The sequence below is a fragment of the Narcine bancroftii genome, chromosome 1 (assembly GCF_036971445.1).
Source record: "Narcine bancroftii isolate sNarBan1 chromosome 1, sNarBan1.hap1, whole genome shotgun sequence".
NCBI classification, from domain to species: domain Eukaryota; kingdom Metazoa; phylum Chordata; class Chondrichthyes; order Torpediniformes; family Narcinidae; genus Narcine; species Narcine bancroftii.
This window is the reverse complement of record NC_091469.1, coordinates 352,120,126-352,140,413: the sequence shown is the minus strand read 5'-3', so window position 1 is coordinate 352,140,413 and position 20,288 is coordinate 352,120,126. Positions and strand designations below refer to the sequence as shown.

The 20,288-nt window shown below is 36.4% G+C and overlaps 1 protein-coding gene and 1 long non-coding RNA gene across 17 annotated transcripts in view; one reads left to right on the top strand and one right to left on the bottom strand.

Annotated features, from left to right (window-relative positions):
* The window catches only part of LOC138749460 (uncharacterized), a 31,153-nt gene extending 19,772 nt beyond the window's left edge, over nt 1-11,381 (bottom strand). For all 7 annotated transcript variants that reach the window (XR_011348672.1, XR_011348677.1, XR_011348669.1 and 4 more), the window contains exons 1-4: nt 11,271-11,381; nt 10,630-10,666; nt 3,242-3,301; nt 78-156 (exon numbers count right to left, since the gene is read on the bottom strand). This is a non-coding gene — a long non-coding RNA (uncharacterized lncRNA). The remainder of the gene's footprint in view (nt 1-77; nt 157-3,241; nt 3,302-10,629; nt 10,667-11,270) is intronic.
* pign (phosphatidylinositol glycan anchor biosynthesis, class N) overlaps nt 1-19,633 on the top strand; it is a 136,251-nt gene extending 116,618 nt beyond the window's left edge. For 3 of the 10 annotated variants that reach the window (XM_069910757.1, XM_069910747.1, XM_069910748.1), the window contains exons 23-30: nt 760-846; nt 3,256-3,311; nt 3,579-3,654; nt 6,169-6,242; nt 6,357-6,399; nt 7,832-7,904; nt 9,820-9,872; nt 18,333-19,633. In XM_069910757.1, the coding sequence (XP_069766858.1) occupies nt 760-846; nt 3,256-3,311; nt 3,579-3,654; nt 6,169-6,242; nt 6,357-6,399; nt 7,832-7,904; nt 9,820-9,872; nt 18,333-18,467 (597 nt within the window). In that variant the 3' untranslated portion in view covers nt 18,468-19,633. Of the gene's footprint in view, nt 1-759; nt 847-3,255; nt 3,312-3,578; nt 3,655-6,168; nt 6,243-6,356; nt 6,400-7,831; nt 7,905-9,819; nt 9,873-11,358; nt 11,388-18,332 lie in introns of those variants that run through there. The other 7 variants (XM_069910774.1, XM_069910788.1, XM_069910764.1 and 4 more) reach the window with 7 other exon arrangements.
* The last annotated feature ends 655 nt before the right edge of the window (nt 19,634-20,288 follow it).

Genomic DNA, 20,288 nt, shown 5'->3' with positions numbered 1-20,288 from the left:
TCAGAGAAATCTTAACCACTGAACATTAACATAACTCATTGTCTATTAAATTCAGAAGCTGAAGTCCAGAAACTTACTTTATACTCAACCATTTGACTGGAAATCTCTTGATGTTGTACATGTTATATATACATCATCAATATTTAACATTCCAAACTAGAAAAGAATGAAACAAACAAGTTATTAATTCCAATGCAATGCCATTCTGATGTAACCTGTGAGATGTGAACTAACTGTGGACCATGCCCTGAATCCTGACTCATCCTGACTTTATGGATATTGTTCTATTTTGATTATTAGGAAATGCATCAAAAATAAAACTGGAGGTGATGTGGAGAAAATCATCCAGATGTAATAAAAAATAAGCTTTGAGGGAAGACTAAGAAAACTAGAGTGCTTTTTACTTGAATGTTTAATAGTACAGATAGATTAAACTATTACACTATTTTCAAATCCACCGATGAACAGGAGTACACATATAAAATCTGAGGAGTTAGAAAGAAATTCATTACATAAGTTGAGATAAATACTCAGAATGCACTTGTAGGTTCGATAAGGAATGATTGAAATTTCAGATTCATTAAAGAAAAGATTGAGAGGAAAGGAAAGCAAGTCCTTAGCCGTTCTGAATGGAGATTGCAATGTGGATTAAGTGTTCTCCCTCAGCAGTATTGTAATTTTCTAAATATTCAAAAGAGAGAGAGTAGATAATTTATTCCTTTGCCTAATATGTTACTGAATATATTTTCATTATAATAGTTGTCCCAAATGGATTTTGCCCAGAAGGCTGACACCACACGAATACGACTGCTCAGACTTGATGACATAAGACGATCTTATTTCTTTGTATCCTTTAGCCTTAATTTTCTAGGTTGTGTTGCTATTTTGAGATATTGGTTTCCAATTGATTTCATTTTTAATTTTGACTGCAAAAAAGATATTCAAAGCTCAGAAGTTAACTTACACTCCCCTCCATAATGTTTGGGACGAAGACACATTTTTTCCCCCCTTTATTTGCCTCTTTGCTCCACAGTTTAAAATTTGTAATCAAGCAATTCACATGTGATTTAAAGTGCACATTCCAGATTTTATTAAAGGATTTTTATATACATTTTGGTTTGTCCAAATTGCAGCCCATTTCAGGACACCAGAATATTTGGAACATTTTGTTTCACAGGTGTTTGTTATTACTCGGGTATGTTAGTTGCTTCATTGGTGTAGGTATAAGAGAGCTAGGCTTGCTTCTAAGTTTTTGATCATCTTTGGAGTCTCTAGTTGCTATTTTTCAACTTGAGGACAGAGTTGTGACAATGAAAGCCATTAGGAGGCTGAAAGATAAGAGTAAGACAGTAAGAGAAATTGTCCAAACCTTAGGATTACCAAAATCAATTGTTTGGAACATCATGAAGAACAAAGACCATACTGGTGAGCTTAGTAATCTCAAAGGAACTGGAAGGCCAAGAAAGACCTCCACTGCTGATGCCAAGAATTCTCATCATAATGAAGGAGAAGAAGAAAACCCCCACATTTGTGTCTTGACAGATCAGAAACTCTTCAGGAGGCACGTGTGGATGTGTCAAAGCCTACTGTCTATGGAAGGCTTCATGAGCAGAAATACAGAGGCTACATTGCAAGATGCAAACCATGAGTTAGCCACAGAAACAGGATGGCCAGATTACAGTTTGCTAAGAAGTATTTAAAAGGCCCTGCAAAATTCTGGATAAAGTTCTGTGGACAGATACAGATTACCTGTATCAGAGTGATGGCAAAAGCAAAGTATGGAGCCATAAAGGACCAAAGCATATCACCTCATCTGTGATGGTGGCTGCAAATAAAGGAATAAATGTCTGCCCCAAACATTATAGAGGGCATTGAAGATATTTACCTAAAAATCTGTGTAATCTCAGATGAAGTACACTTTCATATAAAGCAGACATTCTAAATGGGGTTCACAGCTTATATAATTAAAACTCTACTTTCACCTCACATAACATGATTATTTTTTATAGCAGAGAAATATAGAAGAAACCAAAATTTGACTGATTCATTGGGGAGGGGGCCCATGAAATTTGAACAGAGTCCCAAGAGGATCATAGCAAAAAAAAAGAGGTTGAGAATGGTTGAATTCCCTGGTGTCAATTAGAGTTAGTCCTGATCTGGGGATGATTTTAAGGTTGAATGTGATTCTGACAAATTTGCCTTTAAAATATTTTCACGATAGAGGTATCTCCCTATCAAGTGGGTATTTCATGGCATCTTGTGGGCTGGAATTCCTTTAATTGCTGTTACAAGCTTGTAAAACACTTGTCTGCTAACACCTGGTACTTGGGGTTCAAAATAAATGTTAAGACTTCTGAAGATAGTTAACTTTTTTTAAAATTCCCATTTTTACAGAGAAGGTTCACTGAGGGAATCTGTATTAAGTGATACCTCTTCAGTTTGTTCAAGTTATATGATGGCCAACCACAAATTTGAAGCAATTTATCTATAATTTTAAGTTGGATCACACTCGTGTCTAATTACATGACTGACTTCCATGCACTTTTTGTGGTGAGGAGACTCACAGAATTCTGGGACTGAAATTTGCAGTCTGTCTCAACTTTATGCTGCTGAGGTTTTTTCCATTTGCTCCTGTTTCTGTGAAAGTGATTGATCAGGAATCCCCAGTATCTCACCGTGATGTATTTCAAATAGCCAATCCACCAAGATCTCAACTAATCTGGCTTCATACTGCATTAACAGTCACTGCTACCTTTGACAATTGCAGAATCTGACAGAGCTTCTACTGATGATCATTGACTGATCAGCATTACTGGAAATGCCTGTCTATTGTCTGAGCACAAGATTGGGTTCTAATTTGAGGCTTCCTGCCATCAGTTTGGTTTTGAGGCTTCCACATTAAAAAAAAAACTGGAGTGAGGATGGTGCTTTGAAGACTGATAATCAGTTTGGAGAGGACAGGCAAAATTGGACAATTATGCCTTTGGTCAAGTCTATAAATGAATTAAAAAATTAATATTAAAAAAAAATGCCTCATCTGTACATGATGCAGTAGGTTAGATGTAGTATGTTTAATGTCTGAAAGTCCTTTTGTTAATCACTACCTTGAATTCTTGATTGTACTTGAAAATGTCAATGTTGATCTGAAGTAACTCAATTTTGATAAATCTCAGTGTTGTGAAATTTAAAGACCGCTACTAACATAGTGTGGATTATATTTTCATTCTTTGGTTATCCTTACCTGAGAAATTGCAGATTTTCTTAATTGTGACAGCTTTCTTTGGCACTGGAAATATCGCATCTATCAACAGGTAATCTGAGTTAATTTTTAAATGAAATTCTACAGATGGATAACGATTTTAAAGTCAAATACCTGCAGTGTACATCTTCATAATCATAAAATTCTTGAACAATTTTTTTTTAAATCACATAAATTCTGTATAATTCACAGCATTTAGAATTAAAAATGTGGAAAATATGTACAAAAAGCTTAAAAAGTAAAATTTCTGCATTACATTTTTGAGGAAGAGAATAATGTTTTTGCTGATACAGGTTTATATTTCTTCATCTCATTCCAGTTTTGATCCTGAATCTGTTTACTGCTTCTTGACCGTATTTAATCCATTTGCAATGGGAGCATTAATGATGTGGAAGGTTGGTATAATCAGACTAATGTACAGAAAATTTTTGTTTTCATGATTATTAAGGGTCATTCAGAATGCTTATTGACCATATCAGATGGATCATACAATTCATTTGAATTTATCTAAATACATCAGAGATTCTCCATAGTCAGGTCAATCTCACAATCCTTGAAATTAATAATTTAATATTTAAAAGTAAAGGGTTAGTGACTTGTCAGGCATTGAAATCAATTTAGTATGCAAAAAAAATAGAATTGTGGCTTGAGCTGAACGATTGCGATATCTTTGAATTTTGTTCCATTTTGGCTCTCTAACTGAGGCTACTATTGTAAAGACAGACTTTCATGTTTAAGATTAATTATTTCATTAAAAATAAATACTACATCCTTTGGAATAATCCAAAAAATTCCTTACGGAATGCCTCATGGAAATGGTGTGCCCTTTATTAAAATTTAATGGGGGTTTGGTTATATTTCCTAGCATTCCAGCACTGTGTTATTGATATTGTTATTGATATCTTTTTAGTGTGTAGTTAGCTGATGATAAATCTGCTCTATACCATACCGGTATTTGCTTTAACAATGCTGAATTATCTTTAAAAGCCTATTATTCAGCCTGTAGCTATCAGCAGGTCTGGAACATTGTGACTGATCAAAATCTATCATTGACTTTGTCCTCCAAATGTAAAAATTCCATAATGTTTGAGACAAAGATACTTTTTTTCCTTTATTTGGCCCTGTGTAACCAAAATGTATACAAAAAAACCTGAATAATATCTGGAATTTGCACTTTAATTACTTGTGAATTGTTTGATTAGAAATTTAAAACAGTGGCAAACAGAGGCAAATAAAAGAAAAAAACTATCTGTCCCAAACATGATGGTGAGCACTGTATGTTAGGGGCTTCAGGGAAATTTCTCTGGGCAGCCATAATTTTTGTATGATCAAGCTCTCAAATAGTTGTCAAAAATGAATGCTAAAATAGGCAGTAATTTCAATACTTATTTTGATGTGGGTAATCATTACCTCACTCACACAGAGATTCACGTATATTGGGAAAAAAAGTCTCTGATGTTTCCTTTGACAGGTTATATTTTATTTTCCAGGACACTTAAAAGCAGCAGTTAGAAATTGTTCTTTTGCTTTTCGTCCCTGTGATCAAATCTAATGCATATATTTAAAAAAATCCCCAAGTATTTTACATCCACATGTCAATGATTTTGGTACAAATAAAAGATGCATTATATTACACCCAGGCTCTTCACGGAAAGAAAATATCCTTTTTAAATAAATGAATTCTGCATCAGTCATTCTCCTTTGTCAACAGTCAAGTATGTTTTTGTTGGGCACTATCAGTAGCCCCAATAATTGCAATTACAGAGACTTGAGGGGAATGATGGGCTTTATTGCACAAAAGACTTGAGCTGGCCTGGATCCAAACTAAGGAAGTGCAAGGAAGGGAAAGGTGGTCTGACCTTTATGGCCTGGGTCCCAGGAGGAGGAGTCCAGGTAAGAGTGTCATCAGGGGGTGGGCCAGCCTGAGCCAATTAGCATATGCAATCCATACTATTACAGTTTTCTAAAATTTATTCAATTGAATTGTGTTTAAAAAATGTAACAATTGTATTGGACAAAGCATGCCAAAAGGCTTTTTGCAGCCAAATAAACCTTTATGAGATTTGGTCATAGCAAAGTGGCCTGCAAAGTGTTTTTGGCATTTTCAATTTTTATGTTCAATTTCTTCCTTTTGAATAAATATTGAATCAACATCACTAAAATATTCAACATCTGATTATTATCATCTGTTGGAGGTTACCAGATACCCATTGGCTACTACTAAATTTCTTTCATTGCAATAGTAATGACACATGTTAACACTATTAACTGTTTTACTACCAACTGAGGGAGCAGAAGAAACTTGGGTATCTCATCCAAAAGACCTTCTCTGACAATCATATTATCATGCATAGTGTGCTATCCTATAGTTTGTGCTCAAATGGCAGGAGTCTCAAACAAGAGGTGAGAGAACTAATAGTAGCATCCATTAAACCACACCTTGTTAAGGCGGAAATACAAAATGCTTCAATGAAAATTAAAGGAATGTTAACATTTATATTTACATTTCATACTGCTTACTGATATAGCATAAATGAACTCCTTATAGAAATTGCACTGCCAGCAGTAATTTACTACAAATGAAAATTACGAACAAACCTTTAGCTGTTCTATTCGTTATTATCCACTATGTTCCTTTTCCAGCAACACTTACCTTTAGTTAAAAAGGAACACAAGTGCCCTTGAGCAATTTGCTTCTGCAGCTTTATGCCTCTGGTTGTCAGAAAATGAAGGAGAAAACCAGAATTCCCAAGATTTTTTTTAACAGGTTTCTGACTTGATTTGTGCATCTAAAATGGACCTTAATTTGAAGATCAATACCTATTCAACGCAAGTTTTTTTCAATTGATTTGTATTGATCTGAACAGCAATTATATCAGAATATGAACCAATGTTTTCATTGGTTGCAGATATTAATCCCTTTTGTAATCGTGATGTGTGCATTTGAAAGTATTCAAGTTTCAACTCAGTTATCATCAAACAGGTACACAAAATAATTATGTATGCTATAAAATAATTTTTTATTACATTTAACTATTGCTTGAAATAATGTGTGAATTGTGAATCTTTAACCTATTTCTGTGATATTTTTCAATAGCCTTTTTCTGATTGTTCTTTTAATCTCCGACATCATGGCTCTGGTAAGTCACTGTTAATGTGTAAATGAACAGATGACTTCATAATTTTCAAATAATGTTATGCATTGGCTTATTATTATTACTATGTGTTATTAATGTTAATTATATAATATCTGTATATCTTGCTTTGTTTTTGTCAACATCAATTCAGGTAGGATCCTTGTTCATGGCATGGTGTAGTAAGCATCTGTATGTAAAAGAAAACTTATTTTGGACTTTCTGTATCCATATCAATATGTTCCAAATCAGGCAAAGAAGTTTTTTTTAACTGAAGTTACTCATTGATGCCCATATGTGAAACACTACATGTGCAGGTCCTGTGAACAGCATCATGATAATGCTCAGGTGACTTTTCATTAATTGGAGGACAGGCAGCAGCAATAATAGTGTTATTAACAGCAGGTAAATTTTCTCTGGAACCTTTCTAAAACTAGATGATTGGATTGTTTTGAACCATCCATAAGACCAGTCGGTGTCTCAGTGTAATACCTTATCTGAATGCCAGCACCTTTGGCAGGGCAGACATTCCTCAGGACTGCACTGAAGTGTCAGATGAGATTTCTGTGCTGAAAAGTCAAAGTTGAATGCATGACCTGACTTGAAGGCCTGAGGGTTCCATTTTATAACTTAATAAGATGTGGAACGATGGAAGAAGCATAGATGGTTTCCACGATCATTGCTCAGATGCAGGTGAATTTTAATGTGCATGTGTATGAGAGTTAATTATCATTTGCATAAGTATGATGTTTAGATAGACCAAAATTCTTAGTTGCTGCAGCCATACGAATATACAAGATATTCCAACTACTATAGTCTAAATAAAATTACCACAATGTGCCAAGACATAAAAAGACAAGTGGCAGGGTTAGCGCACATTGTTTCAGTGTCAGAGACTTGTGTTCGAATCCGGTGCTCTCTGTAAGGAGTTTGTATGTTCTCCTCATGTTTACATGGGTTTCTTTTGGGTGCTCCGATTTCCTCTCACCCTCCAAAAGCATACCGAGGGTGTAATTGGGTGGCATGGGCTTTGTGGGCCAAAAGCGCCTGCTACTAAATTTTAAAACATTTTTATATGAGATTAGAAATACAAAAAAATATATAAACAAATATTCACAGTTGCAGTTAGTGCAAGAAAAATGTTTCAATAATGCAGACAGATCTTTTGGTGGTCTCGGAGTAGTTTATGGTTGGGTAGGCTAATATGGGGCCTGATAAATGTTGGGGAAGAAAACTGTATCTGGAAGTGATGAACCTCGGGTTTCTGTCCCTTCTGACTGAAGGCAGGAGTGAGAAGAGATTGCAACCAGGGTAATGGGAATCCTTCAAGATGTTAGCTGCCTTCTTGAGGTAGTACCACACATAGACATCTTTGGTAGATGGGAGATTTTTGCCCACGATGGACTTGGCTTGGTTTGCCTCTTTCTACATTTTACAGTTGCCTCAATATGCTGGCTCCAGGAGAGGTCTCAGTGTGCTGGCTCCAGGAAAGATCTCCCAGGAACTTGGAGGTACTAATCCTCTCAGCACATTATCCATGGTGGTCAACATTTTAATTACATCTGCCCTGCACCACACATTCTGCTGATGGACTTCTTCACTTGAACTACAATTTTTGGTTTGAAACTGCCCCCTCTATGGCTTCACTAAATCTTGATCCTTGGCAAGCCTCATACATTTATACACTGTTCCCTTAGTAACACATTTTTATCAATGTCGATCAAAATCCTTCCCTTCATCGCATTGCTGTTATCGAAGTATACAAAAAGAATCTCAACATGTTCTTTATCGTTACAAGAAAATGCAAGTTAGTAGATAATGAATGTCATGGCAGATGAATGACAGGGGTAATTTCACTCCATGTGAAGTGATTATAACGATGTTAAGAATTATTTAAAAGAGAGAACTAGGAATATAATGGGCAGTGCGTGGGCAGTAATGACAAGCAATTACTGCACTAGAACATACGGTGCTCTAAGTGGTGTGCATACAGGGTAAATACATTCTCAGAGGAAGTGGCTCAATACTGACCTCATTAAATCATTGAACTTTCCAAGCATTGAATAAAAGCTAATGACTTGTGGTAATGTGCCCTTGTACCTATTTCCAATGTACATAATTGGTTGTACTTCTGAGATAGTGCCTGCCCTTTTAACTATGAAGACCTCCATTCCAACCCCCATTAACAAACAAGGCCCATTCAGAAAGGTCTCTAATGTCCAGAGCCTACACTCCAGTTCAATTATTAAAATAAGTTGAAAATTATTAGAATGAGGTTTAAAAAAAATACATTCATTACCTCACTATTTTTGCAATAAGATAGAGAACTTTTTTTTTCTTTGGACAGAGCTATTAAATACGTTGGGTCCAAATGTGCATCCCATTCCACATCTACCTTTTCGGTATAAAATTATCCATGCTTTTCTTATGGGTGTAAGGTAAAACATCATGAGATGGGAATGTACAGGGCTGTAACAAGATGTGAATGCATCCTTGTACTTACAAGATAAGAGAGACATTGATGGATTGAGAGGCAGGAAGCTAGCAGGGAAAGGATAGCAACAGTTTTAGTCATTGGACAAGTAATGATATGATGATGTTCTAAGCACATATCCAAGGGTATAAAAAATCACCATTTTGCTGATAACGGCAGAATGCATTCTCCGACTAACATGGTTAGTCGCAAGTGTTACAATCCGGTAATAAAGAACAAAGAACCCTGATTTCGACTCAGCCTGGTGTTTGTCTCACTCATTCATGAACAAAGCAGACCTAACATGGGTTACATTAAAATTTACCCTGAGAGGAAAGTGGGTAGAAATCATTTAACATGCCATCAGGATCCAAAAACAGTGGCTACACTAAAAAATTCTTCTTTGAGTCTGAAAATTATTGTAGCATCATGACATGTTGGGTACATAATAAACAGGTAGTTTTCAATATTTCATGTGACTTAAACTGAAACTATTAAAAAATGTATCTTGTGAAATGTCAGGCCTAGAGTACATCTAAGTAAGGATGCTTTATTTAAAAAAAACATTTGATTTTGTTATCAAATAGCAGAAGCATGAAGTTATTTCTCTTGCACCTGAAAATCTGGTTTCATTTTGAAACAAACTGCTGAGCAGGGTAGGAGAACCATGATTAAGGTACTGATGTTAGGACCAAGGGAGGGTCCAATTGTTGGCAGAGTGCTTTGTGCATGGCTTTATCCAGAATACCCTGACCATCTTGTCATGAATTCGATTTGCACCACTGTAAAACTGTGGATAGGAAAGCTATGTTGTAGTCATTATGTGTGAAAATATTTTTTAAAAATGCTAATTTTCTTACTCTAGTATTAACTGCCAAAAGTAGTCATTGTTTTTTTTTCAATGGTTGGCATCTCTGACATTTATTGTTGATGTATCTTTATTTGCATTGTAGCACTTTTTCTTTTTGGTGAAAGATTATGGAAGTTGGCTGGACATTGGAACAAGGTTGGTGAATTTTTGAACTGTCTTTCATGACCTGCTGATGTTTTTATTTTTCATGTAACGTGCACACATACACATTTTCAGAGATACCTCTCTTCAAATATTCAGCACTTAATCACTCCTGATTAACTCTGATGGCCTGTCATCCGGATAATCTACTTAGTAAAGGTGAGCTTGAGGGTTTGGTTTAGTTAGCATTTCATTTTCTTGCAAGTCTGTTTATCCTTCAAAGAGCCTGATTGTTTTGTAAAATTTGTAGCAACATATACCTTAATAAATCTTGTGTTAGTTATGGATGACATAGATTTGGCACTTGAGTAAATGTAGTTGGATAAGAAACACTAAAGGGGACTGGATTGCTCATCATTGATCTCAAACCAGTGTTAAAATGAATCAGACCTGAGTTGTTTCAATCAGGTTATATGATCTCCAAGGGAAATCAATGTTCCAGTCTGAAAAACTTGTTTATCTGAAGATGCTTCTGTGATTTATTGAATGGCAATGTGATGTTTAACGTAGTGCCATTTCTAAGAAGTTCTTTTGTGATTCTGGATGATACCTTTACTTAACATATCCTAGCTCAGCTGCCAAAGCTTATTGAACTAGAAATGAAAGCACTAAATTTGATTAGCTAGATATAGCTTTCCTTATTGTTATTTGATGAGCTCAATCTTGTAGTTGGAGCATTTTCAAAGACTCAAATGGCAACTTATCTAGCCACGTATCTTTAATTTTCCTTATTGACATTTCCACTACTCACTGTTTTTCTGGACTTGGTATACTTCTGCATGTTCTATCTGTGAAATATAGAAATGCAGATAAGTGGTATTAGCACTTTGCCATTCCGATAAAATTTGTGCCATTGTTAAATTAGCCAAACTATTGGGCTAATGTGATGGGAACTTTGGCCTAAATTGTGCAGTTTCTAACCTTAATGGTTTCAGTACTGATCCAGAAGGATATTACCTTCATGAAACTTTCATGACAACATCCTTGCAACTTCCCAGTAATGGAGAAGCTATGGAGAATCAAGTGAGATATATTTTCAGACAATTCACATCTGGAATACACCACCCCAAAGGAAAGGTGTAATCAGATCCCAAATCAACATTTTGAAAGAACTTGAATGTGTTCTTGATGTGGTTAAATTTATGCAAAGGCTGGAATGTTGGACTGAATTGAATGTTCTTTTCAAGAGCCTGGTCATGCCTGAGAGGTTGAATGGTGACCTTCTGTGCTATAAGATTGCATGATTCTTTGTCACTTAGAAAATGGAGATAAAAGTTCATTCTCTAATATTGATACTACATTTCTTTGTCAACAAATTCTTCCATATTGTAAGTAAACAAAAGTTTTACTTCCTCTTTCCACTCCATGCAATTTATTAAACTTTGTGCTCACCTTGTTTTAATGTGGTCATTAATGGTGTTAATATACATTTTGAATGAAGACAAATCTTCCAGTGACTTGCACTTTCATTTGTACCCAGGCATGACATAGCCCCTTAACAGTGCAAAGGTATTAAAAAACAGCTGTCATTTTTATACTTTCATTATTCAATTGTGTGATGCAAGTGTTGTAGGCAAAGCAAGAGGGCTTAACTGTTTTTTGTTTTAATATATAATAATATAATAGTATAATATTATATAATAAAACATATCAAAATAATTAAGTTTAAAATTTTGACCAAAAAAAATGAAAACTATATGTAATAGTTTTGTTATTTCAACAGCCAAGTAGGAGTAACCCACCTGGCTGCACTTCAAGTACAAACAAGTAAGAGTGACTGGTTCATCTCAAAAGGCCATTATTGAAATACTTTGGTGGTTTCATGGTCATTGTAATGGATACTGGTTTTATATTGCAGATTTATATAATTAGTTGAAATTAAAATCCTCAACTACAGTGGAGAGAGGGTGGGTTTTAATGTGCCCCAAAATAATTTGTCCACACTTCATGGATTGCCAATGTAATTTGGAATTAAACTGGACTCATTATAAAGTGAGTGAATGTTATAAACATTCCTTCCATTGACATTTATTTTAGACACATTGGTCGTGTAATGTCAAAAAACATTGCTGACTACATTGGACAACAAATTTTTTCTAAAGGTTTTTTCCTGAAATCAACAAATTTCAGGTTTGCTGTATCGGATTGGAAGTTGAAGAAACATTAAATTAGCTTTTATTAAATTTAGCATGTTTAATTGCATAATGTATCTCTGAGCCAAACTCTCGGGTTGACTGCACATGTTGCACAACAAATGTGAGGAGGCCAGGATTTGTCTTGGTCACCAATTTACAACTGAAGTAGAGCTCATGGGCTTTCTTAATAAGTGCAGTCATGTTGCGTCTTTGAGTCTGAGGCGTATACTCACCACAACGTAACAGAATGTGTCACAACTCTTGCTACATTGACGAGCTATTCCTGCTGTATTGAATCTTCCTGAAAGCAATAAATCCTATTGTTAGGTGCTTTCACTATGCTATTGCCTGAAAAACATGTGCATCAACGTGCATTCAATCTATATCAATATAAGGCACAACATCATATGAATGAGCTGCTTTTTTTTTTAGCCTGTCTGCATCTATCCTGACTAAGCAAGCTCAGGCCAAAGGCACATTAGCATAGCACCTACACTTCAGGCATGTTTGGACTAATCAAAACAGCTTGCAATGTGGACAAAATATTAGTAGAGTTAAAATATGACAGGAAATCAGAAAAATAGATTATATCTAAAAAACAGTGCATGATAGGAAATTTTTAAGGTGATTTTTGCGATCAGCACCCTAAAATCCATAAAATACACCCAAAAGTGTTCTGGAAATAAAATCTTTGTTGTCTAGTGCTATTAGTAAATTTACTCAATTTCAACAAAAGATTATTTTGTATTTTGGTGTGTTTTTTTGGAAATGTTATTTGCAAATTCTGGAATAAATAATATTCTACTGAAGAAGGAGAAGTAATGTTTAAACTGTCAAGTATCACAGAAATTGTGTTAAAGTTTGCATTAACTTTGGCATTACTCTAACAATGGTGAAATAAATATTTTGATAAGGAATGTTTATAAGTTACAGTTCACTCATCTTTGTGAGCTATATTTAAATATAAGATCATAATACATTGATCAGGATTTAGGGCAGGTCCACCATCTCTTGATGCGTCATGACATCACCGGTAGAAGGTAGAACAGTGATAATCCCAGGGATGGCTCCTTGCAAATGTGAAAGCGTTCAAGGTCCCAGTTAGGAGTGGTCAAGTCTGAAAAGCCAAACTCCCATTCCTATCCCATGACACTGAATGGTCAATTTAGTGGAATGCAAGTGTGAAAGGGGCTAATGAGAGGTTCTTGATTAGCCAGGGCATCAAACGTTATGAGCAGAAGGCTGAATGGGGAAAGTGGATCAGGTCAAAATTAAATTGTGGGGCAGACTTAATGGGCTGAATAGCCTAGTTCTGCTCCGATGTCTTATAGTCTTACAGGTAGTCTCCAGCTTACGACCGTAATGGGGACCAAAGAATTGGTTGTATCTCAGAATGAACATAAGTGGGAATTGTGCCCGCACGCATGGAGTACCAAAGTCTTAAAGCAAACTTTTTTTCATTGTACATTTGATGATAACAATTTAAAGCTTCCTGAATTTGTCGATCAACCTTGGCAAATCTTTCCATATTCTGGTCCATGCTTACTTTGTTAGTCAACATACCAGTGTCCTGGGGCTGAGTGTGGCCGTTTTGATTCCTGTGCAGATACGAGAGTCTTTGGTTGTTGAATGCATGAGCCTTTGGTGGGTTTGCGTATTGGAGTTTGGTTGGCACCTGCTTGAGAGTTAAGTGCACCGACAATATTGAATACGCGTATTCCAATATGCGAACCCACCATGCATGTGCCTACCAAGCACTTATGCATTTGCACAGGAATTGAGATGGCTGTGCCAAGCCCCGAGACCCCAGAACGTTGACTAACAAGATAAGTACAGACATTTTGGCTCTGACTTGCCCTGTATCCCTATTATGGTTTGTGAAAAACAACATAAACTGCTTAATTTTTGTTCTTTTAATATATATATATATTTTTTAATTCTGTCATATGTGTGGATGGTCATAAGTCACATAGGTCGTAAGTTGGGGACAATCTGTATAACTCTGAGATTCCATGCAGGTTCCCCAGACTTCCACTGTTACTTCATTTGGAACCTGATGAAAGATACACTGATGGGATATTTTAATTTGCATTCAATTGCAAGAACTTCCCTATACCATCACCCTTTGACTTCAATTCCCAGGCAAAGTTTGGATCCACTTTGCCTTGAATGCCATGGGCAGTTTTCCAAGTGGAATTTGTCAAAGGATTTACTAAGCTCCCTGTAAATCACATCTACTACCCTCTCCTCATCTAAACAACTCTTCATAGCTTGCATTAAATGAAGTCTCATGGAATCTTAGGATCTGAAATGGCCCCTGGGCCATTTGAATGCCAATTTCACAAGTATAAGACAAAAAAAAACCCTAAAGGCATATGGACATACAAAGTATTGCCAGCAATTTCTTTGCATGATGATTGATTGAATTGAAAATTACCCAAAACAAATATAGTCTCAATTTTTCATATTTTATACTGTACAAATGAAAGAATAGTCTCAGGAGCAAAAAAAAACAATCAACTTATGAATTCAGCAGTTTGAGCGGCATCGGCTGAAGGGATTGTCAATGTTTCAGGTCAGAAGGTATTGACCTGGCAAATTGTTTGCCCTCCTGCCCCGACCACATCTCCCACTAATACTGCTTGGTCTATTGAGTCCTTTCAGCAGATTGTTTCTTGCTCCATATTCCAGCTTCTGCAGTCTCTTGTGTCTCCAGTAGCTCCAACAGGATGAACTCCACATTGGTGCCACTTCTTTCATCTCCTGTTCATCTTGCTTCTTTCCTCCCTTGGTTGTCATGCTGTCCTATAAAGTGGGAATTGATCAGTTAATCATGTTTAACCCTTGGAAATTCACCCCTGTCATTACCAGTGTTTAACAAATATGTATGTGCTGCCCTCCTACCTTGTTGTCAGAAATAAGGCAACAGCTAATTAAACAAGAAAGTGCAGATGCTGTGACTGTAATTTAAAACACAAAAGTGTACGAAGAGATCTTCATGTGGCAAGGATACAGAACCAACATTTCGGGCCTGAGCCCTTCATCCAGATATAAGCAAATAGCTGAATAAGACAGTGGGGGTAGGGGCAGGGGGAGGAGCACAGGCCCACAGGCAAGAGGTCATAAGTGGACAAGAGTACAAGGGCAGAAGAGGAAAGGCTGCGAAGTGATGAGGGAAGGGACAGCTCTCTGAATGAAGAGGGAACGGGATGGGGAGCTGAAGGAAGGGAGACAGAGGGATAGGAAAAGAGAGAGAGACCAAGGATGAGCCGAACAGAAACTGAGAAAGTTGATCTGGTTGGGGAGTCTCCAGACAGAATATTAGGTGTTATTCCTCCAATTTCTGGGTGGATTCTATTTGGCAATGCATGAGATCATGGACAGACATGTTGATGTGGAAGTTATTGAATGATGCTGGCTCATTATCTGACATTTTGACACTGACAATATATCCGTATTCACGGATATCTTCAATATCTCACTCTAGCAAGGTGTGGTCCCTACCTGTTTCATACAGGTGTCAATCATACAAGAAAGTTATGAAAGCCCAAGAAGAGTGTAGTTACCTGTCTTAATGACTATTGACCAGTGGCACTTGCATCAACAGTGATGAAGTGTTTTGAAAGTCTGGTGATGAAGCAGATCAGCTCCTGTCTGAGTGGTGACATGGAATCATTCCAGTTAGCTTATTGTAGTAACAGGTGGTTGCCATCTCACTGGCTTTACACTAAACCCTGGAACACCTGGACAGCAAATATGCATAAATCAGGTTGCTCTTTATTGGCTACAGTTTGGTATTCACCATCATCCCCTCAAAACTGATCAGCAAACTTCAACACCTGGGAGTTAACACCCCACTGTGTAATTGGATCATGGATTTTCTCACCTCCAAAACCTCTCCTCCACAATCTCCATCAGTACAGAGCACCACAGGGCTGTGTTCTTAGACCCCAACTCTAGTCACTTTACACCTATGAATGTGTAGCTCAGTACAACAATAACACCATCTACAAATTTGCAGTTGATACCATTATAGTGGGTTATATAAAAGAAGGGGATGAGTCAGTATACATGATGGAAATTGAAAACTTGGCTGAATGGTGCACCAACAACCTTGCACTCATTGTCATCAAAACTAAGGAGCTGATTGTTGACTTCAGGAAAGGAAAGCCAGAGGTGTAAGATTCAGTGATTATTGGTGGACCAGAGGTGGAGAGGGTGAGCAAATTTAAGTCATTATCTCAGAAGATCTTTCCAATGGCATCATGAAAAAAGCACGTCAGTGCCTCTACTTCCTCAGGAGTTTGCGGATGTTTGGTTTGACACCAGAAACCCTGGCAAATTTCTACTGAGGTGTGGTGGAAAGTGTGCTGACGGCTGCATCATGGTCTGGTATGGGAACACCAATACCCCTGAGCATAAAGCCCTCCAAAAGGTAGTGGACTCAGCCCAGGACATCACAGGCAAAGCCCTCCCCTCTATTGAGTACATCTACAGGAAACGCTGCCATCAGAAGGCAGCAGCAATCATCAAAGACTCTCACCACTTTGTCCTCGCTGCTAACATGAGGAAAGAGGTATCGATGTCATAAGATTCGCATCACCAGGTTCAGGAACAGCTGGTACCCCTGCACCATCAGTCTTGTGCACTTTATTGATTTTCTTTATATGTTCTCTCTGTATTGCACAGTCAGTTTGTTTCCATTCGTTATCTGTTTACAGTTCTTTTATTTGTTTGCATGTTTATGCTGTGTACAATTTATTTTTGCAAATATCTCCTGATAGATTATAGCACTCGGATTTTTATCACTTGATGTTTGCAGATTTCTGTTGTCTGCCACTCTAGAACAGCTTTTATTGTTCAAATTCCAGCGTTGGTTCCAGTTTGCAAAGTCTCTCTTGCATTGCAATACTTAAATAAAAGATGAATAGAGAGAAAACAAAACCCCATTATCTACCTCAGTCATAATTTTGCCACACCCACAGGAAAAAGGAATCTCAAGGTTGTATGTGATGTCATGTATGTACTCTGACAATAAATCTGAAATTTTATCCTTTGTCATAGGATAAGATATGATGTCATAGTAAACATCATAATGTACCGATGTCAACTCCTTTGCGCTGACATCGGTACATTATGATGTTTACTTTTTTGTGTGCCAATGTACTGCTGTTCCGGAATTTACAAGAGTTAGAATAGCACCTTTACCTCTTCCCAACCATATTTATGAATTATTTCACCCCCTCTCCCATTTTTCTCCTTTAAAAATCTGGGAATTGTTCTGTTAATTTTACCCTTTAGGTAAATGGTTGTTAGTTATGGAGAAAGTCAGTTTAGGCCATGGTTAGAAGTGAGAACCTCAGTGTTGTCTTGCTATTTATGAAGAGCAAAAATACAAACTCCATTTGTAAAATAGCTCCCTAAGTAAAGTGCAGCCAATTAGCACAAAACAGGCAGCAAAAATTTGTATCAGAATGTGCTGACTCAGTACTTCATGAAGGCCCCAGCATTAACTGCAACAGTATAATGTTGGTATCTGTTTTCTACAAAAAGAAACTGTTGATAATAGATCAGTGACTAACTGTGTCATGTCTTTCCTCATTGCTTTAGATTTTATGACATTGCCAATTCTAGCTTGTACATTGAAACTAGCACATGATTTATGCCTCATTGAATATGTCCTGATAGAGTTTTATCAGCTCTGTTTTATTTTTCATATATTCACATTTTACATGGGCATATTAAGATGTAAACAAGTGCCTGTAGTAATATCGAAGCTGATTTTCTTTATTATCAAACTGAGAAGACCAAACATAATCCTCTATGTGCCACATCTTTGCTTGAGACATGAAAGAAAGAAAGAGGTAGATAGTGGGGTTGTACATTGTTTTCTCTCTCATTTGTCTTTTATTGCAATGCAAGAAGAGACTTTGCAAACTGGAACCAAAGTTGGAAATCATAAACAGTAAATGTGATAAAAGCTGTTCTTGAGTGTCAGACGACAGAAATCTGCTAATATCAAGTGATAAAAATCTAAGTACTATAATCTATCAGGAGACATTTAAGGTCACAGAGGCTTCAAAGAAACATGTAAAATCTAATGTGGTCATACCTTGGCCAGCGAAGATGCTTATGCACAGGGTTACAATTCCTCTTAATCAGCTAGCAAGATGCAATCTTGAATCAGAAATTTGACTTTGTTTCTTTTAATTCTCCAAATCATCTGAAAACTTCATAACAGTAGGAATAAATGATCAAACATGGTGGTTGCTATTGCAAAATTAACATGATTCTTAAATAATTGTTCTTTTTCTCACAGCATCAGTCACTACGTCATAGTGATGTCCATGACCATATTTCTTATGATGCTAAGTCGCTTGACCAAAATATTGACTACATGGAGAATGAGACTTCAAGGAAAAATCAAGCACCATTTCACATAACTCTTGAATGACACGAATGATTAAAACTGATGCCCCGTTTACACTGTAAACTGTATTTTAGATGAGATTAAAATGGGTAGAATGGTGTGGAATTAATCATACAAGACCTCTGTCCTTTTTCTCCTTATGAGGTAGGTTGTATATGCAATTGAAAGCATGATACAATTTCCTAAGCATTAAGTGGCTGCAGTTTTGTCATTTTGTTTTGTACTATCTAATTTAAATTGTGCCAATAAGCAATTGCTCTAAGATGTAACTTAACACTGAGGCAATGTTAATTTCAGTTAAAAGCAATTTTAATCTGGTGTAATCTGTATAACTAAATTTAAGCAGCTCTAGCTATCTTGTCTGGGCAATTGTTTTCATAATAACCTAAATTTACAAACTATTGTATTTATGAAGTAATGGACAAGCCATTTTCAACTGGTGAACACTCCTTCAATTTTGTGTGCATTATGCGCTGCACTGAATAGTATGAGCATGGAACTGACAAGAAGAATAGAGGTACAAGTCTGCAGGTATTGTTCAGGAAGAGAAATGTCACATTTAGAGAAAAATGACCACAATGGGAGAACATTGAAAAGGATGCTGAGCTGAAATGGGAAATTTTCTTATTTGGTCCGATGAAGCATTTTGATTCTTTGGTTTCACACTCACTCTGATACAATGGGGCTTGTTCTGCTTCTTGCTCTGTATTTAAATATGCTATATCAGGCGAATTGCAGGGGAGTGGCAACGTAAGTAACACGGCCACTTTGTCAATTTTTTAATTAAGTGGTATTAAAGTTGATGCTGTCAAGACATAGATAGAATGCAAGACTCCAAATTCTGTTAAGTATATGCTTATTCCAGGTATACATGGTTTCTAGGATTTTTGTGGAAATAATGGAATTTTCTTTTACTGTGAAAGTCCAAAATTATCTGTGTACTGAAACTCTGTCCTTTTTCATTCCTCTCAGTAACTTTGAAATTTATAATAGTCATCATTTGTAATATCCTACACTCAACTTGAATATTATAAATATCATATGATATGCATCAACCAGATTTTTACGTGAAGTTGCCCATGGATTCTCATCCCCGAACATTCACTCTCATTTATATATCGTTTTGTTTTGAATATTTTAAGTTATTTCAAACATTAATAATTCTTCCAATAAAGAAATGTTTTCTAATATTCATTTTAGTACTTTTTAATTGAAGTTGAATTCTTCTGATCACAGTTATTCTCAGTTTTATGTGATATCTCTAACTGATTTCTTTCTCTACCTTGAAACACAAACTTGCCTTATGCTTTTATTTTTTTCTGATCTAGCTTGGTGGGGGTCAATGTTATTGCTCGTTTGTGCAGTCCATCAAATGCAAATTGTTCTTTGTCGTCTGTTGCCCAACTGATCCGTCATCTTAGACTGGTTGTTGTGTAGAGGAACATAATTTGCGTAGTTTCTCAGGAAGACACTCACAATATGACAAGTGGTCATTGATGTACTTTCCTTCCTGTGCTTTTGTCGAGAATAATGTCTTGCTTATTTGTACAAAAAGAAAATCCTGCTATTGCTGGAAATCTGAAATAAGAAGCAGAAATAAGAATTGGAAACATATATGGAGATAAGCAGGTTAGTCTATGGGGTAGCGTGGGGATGAGATGGTGGGAGACCAGAGGAAACCAGAAGAAAGAACAAATGAGAACAGCTCTGATCGGGTTGAATAGAGATTTAATGGGAAAACAGAAGATCATGCAAGGTGAAAGTGGATGGTAATGGAACAAAGAAAGAAACAAAAGGTATGAATGAGTTGCAGGATCATTACATGAACTGTTGAATTTTGTGTTG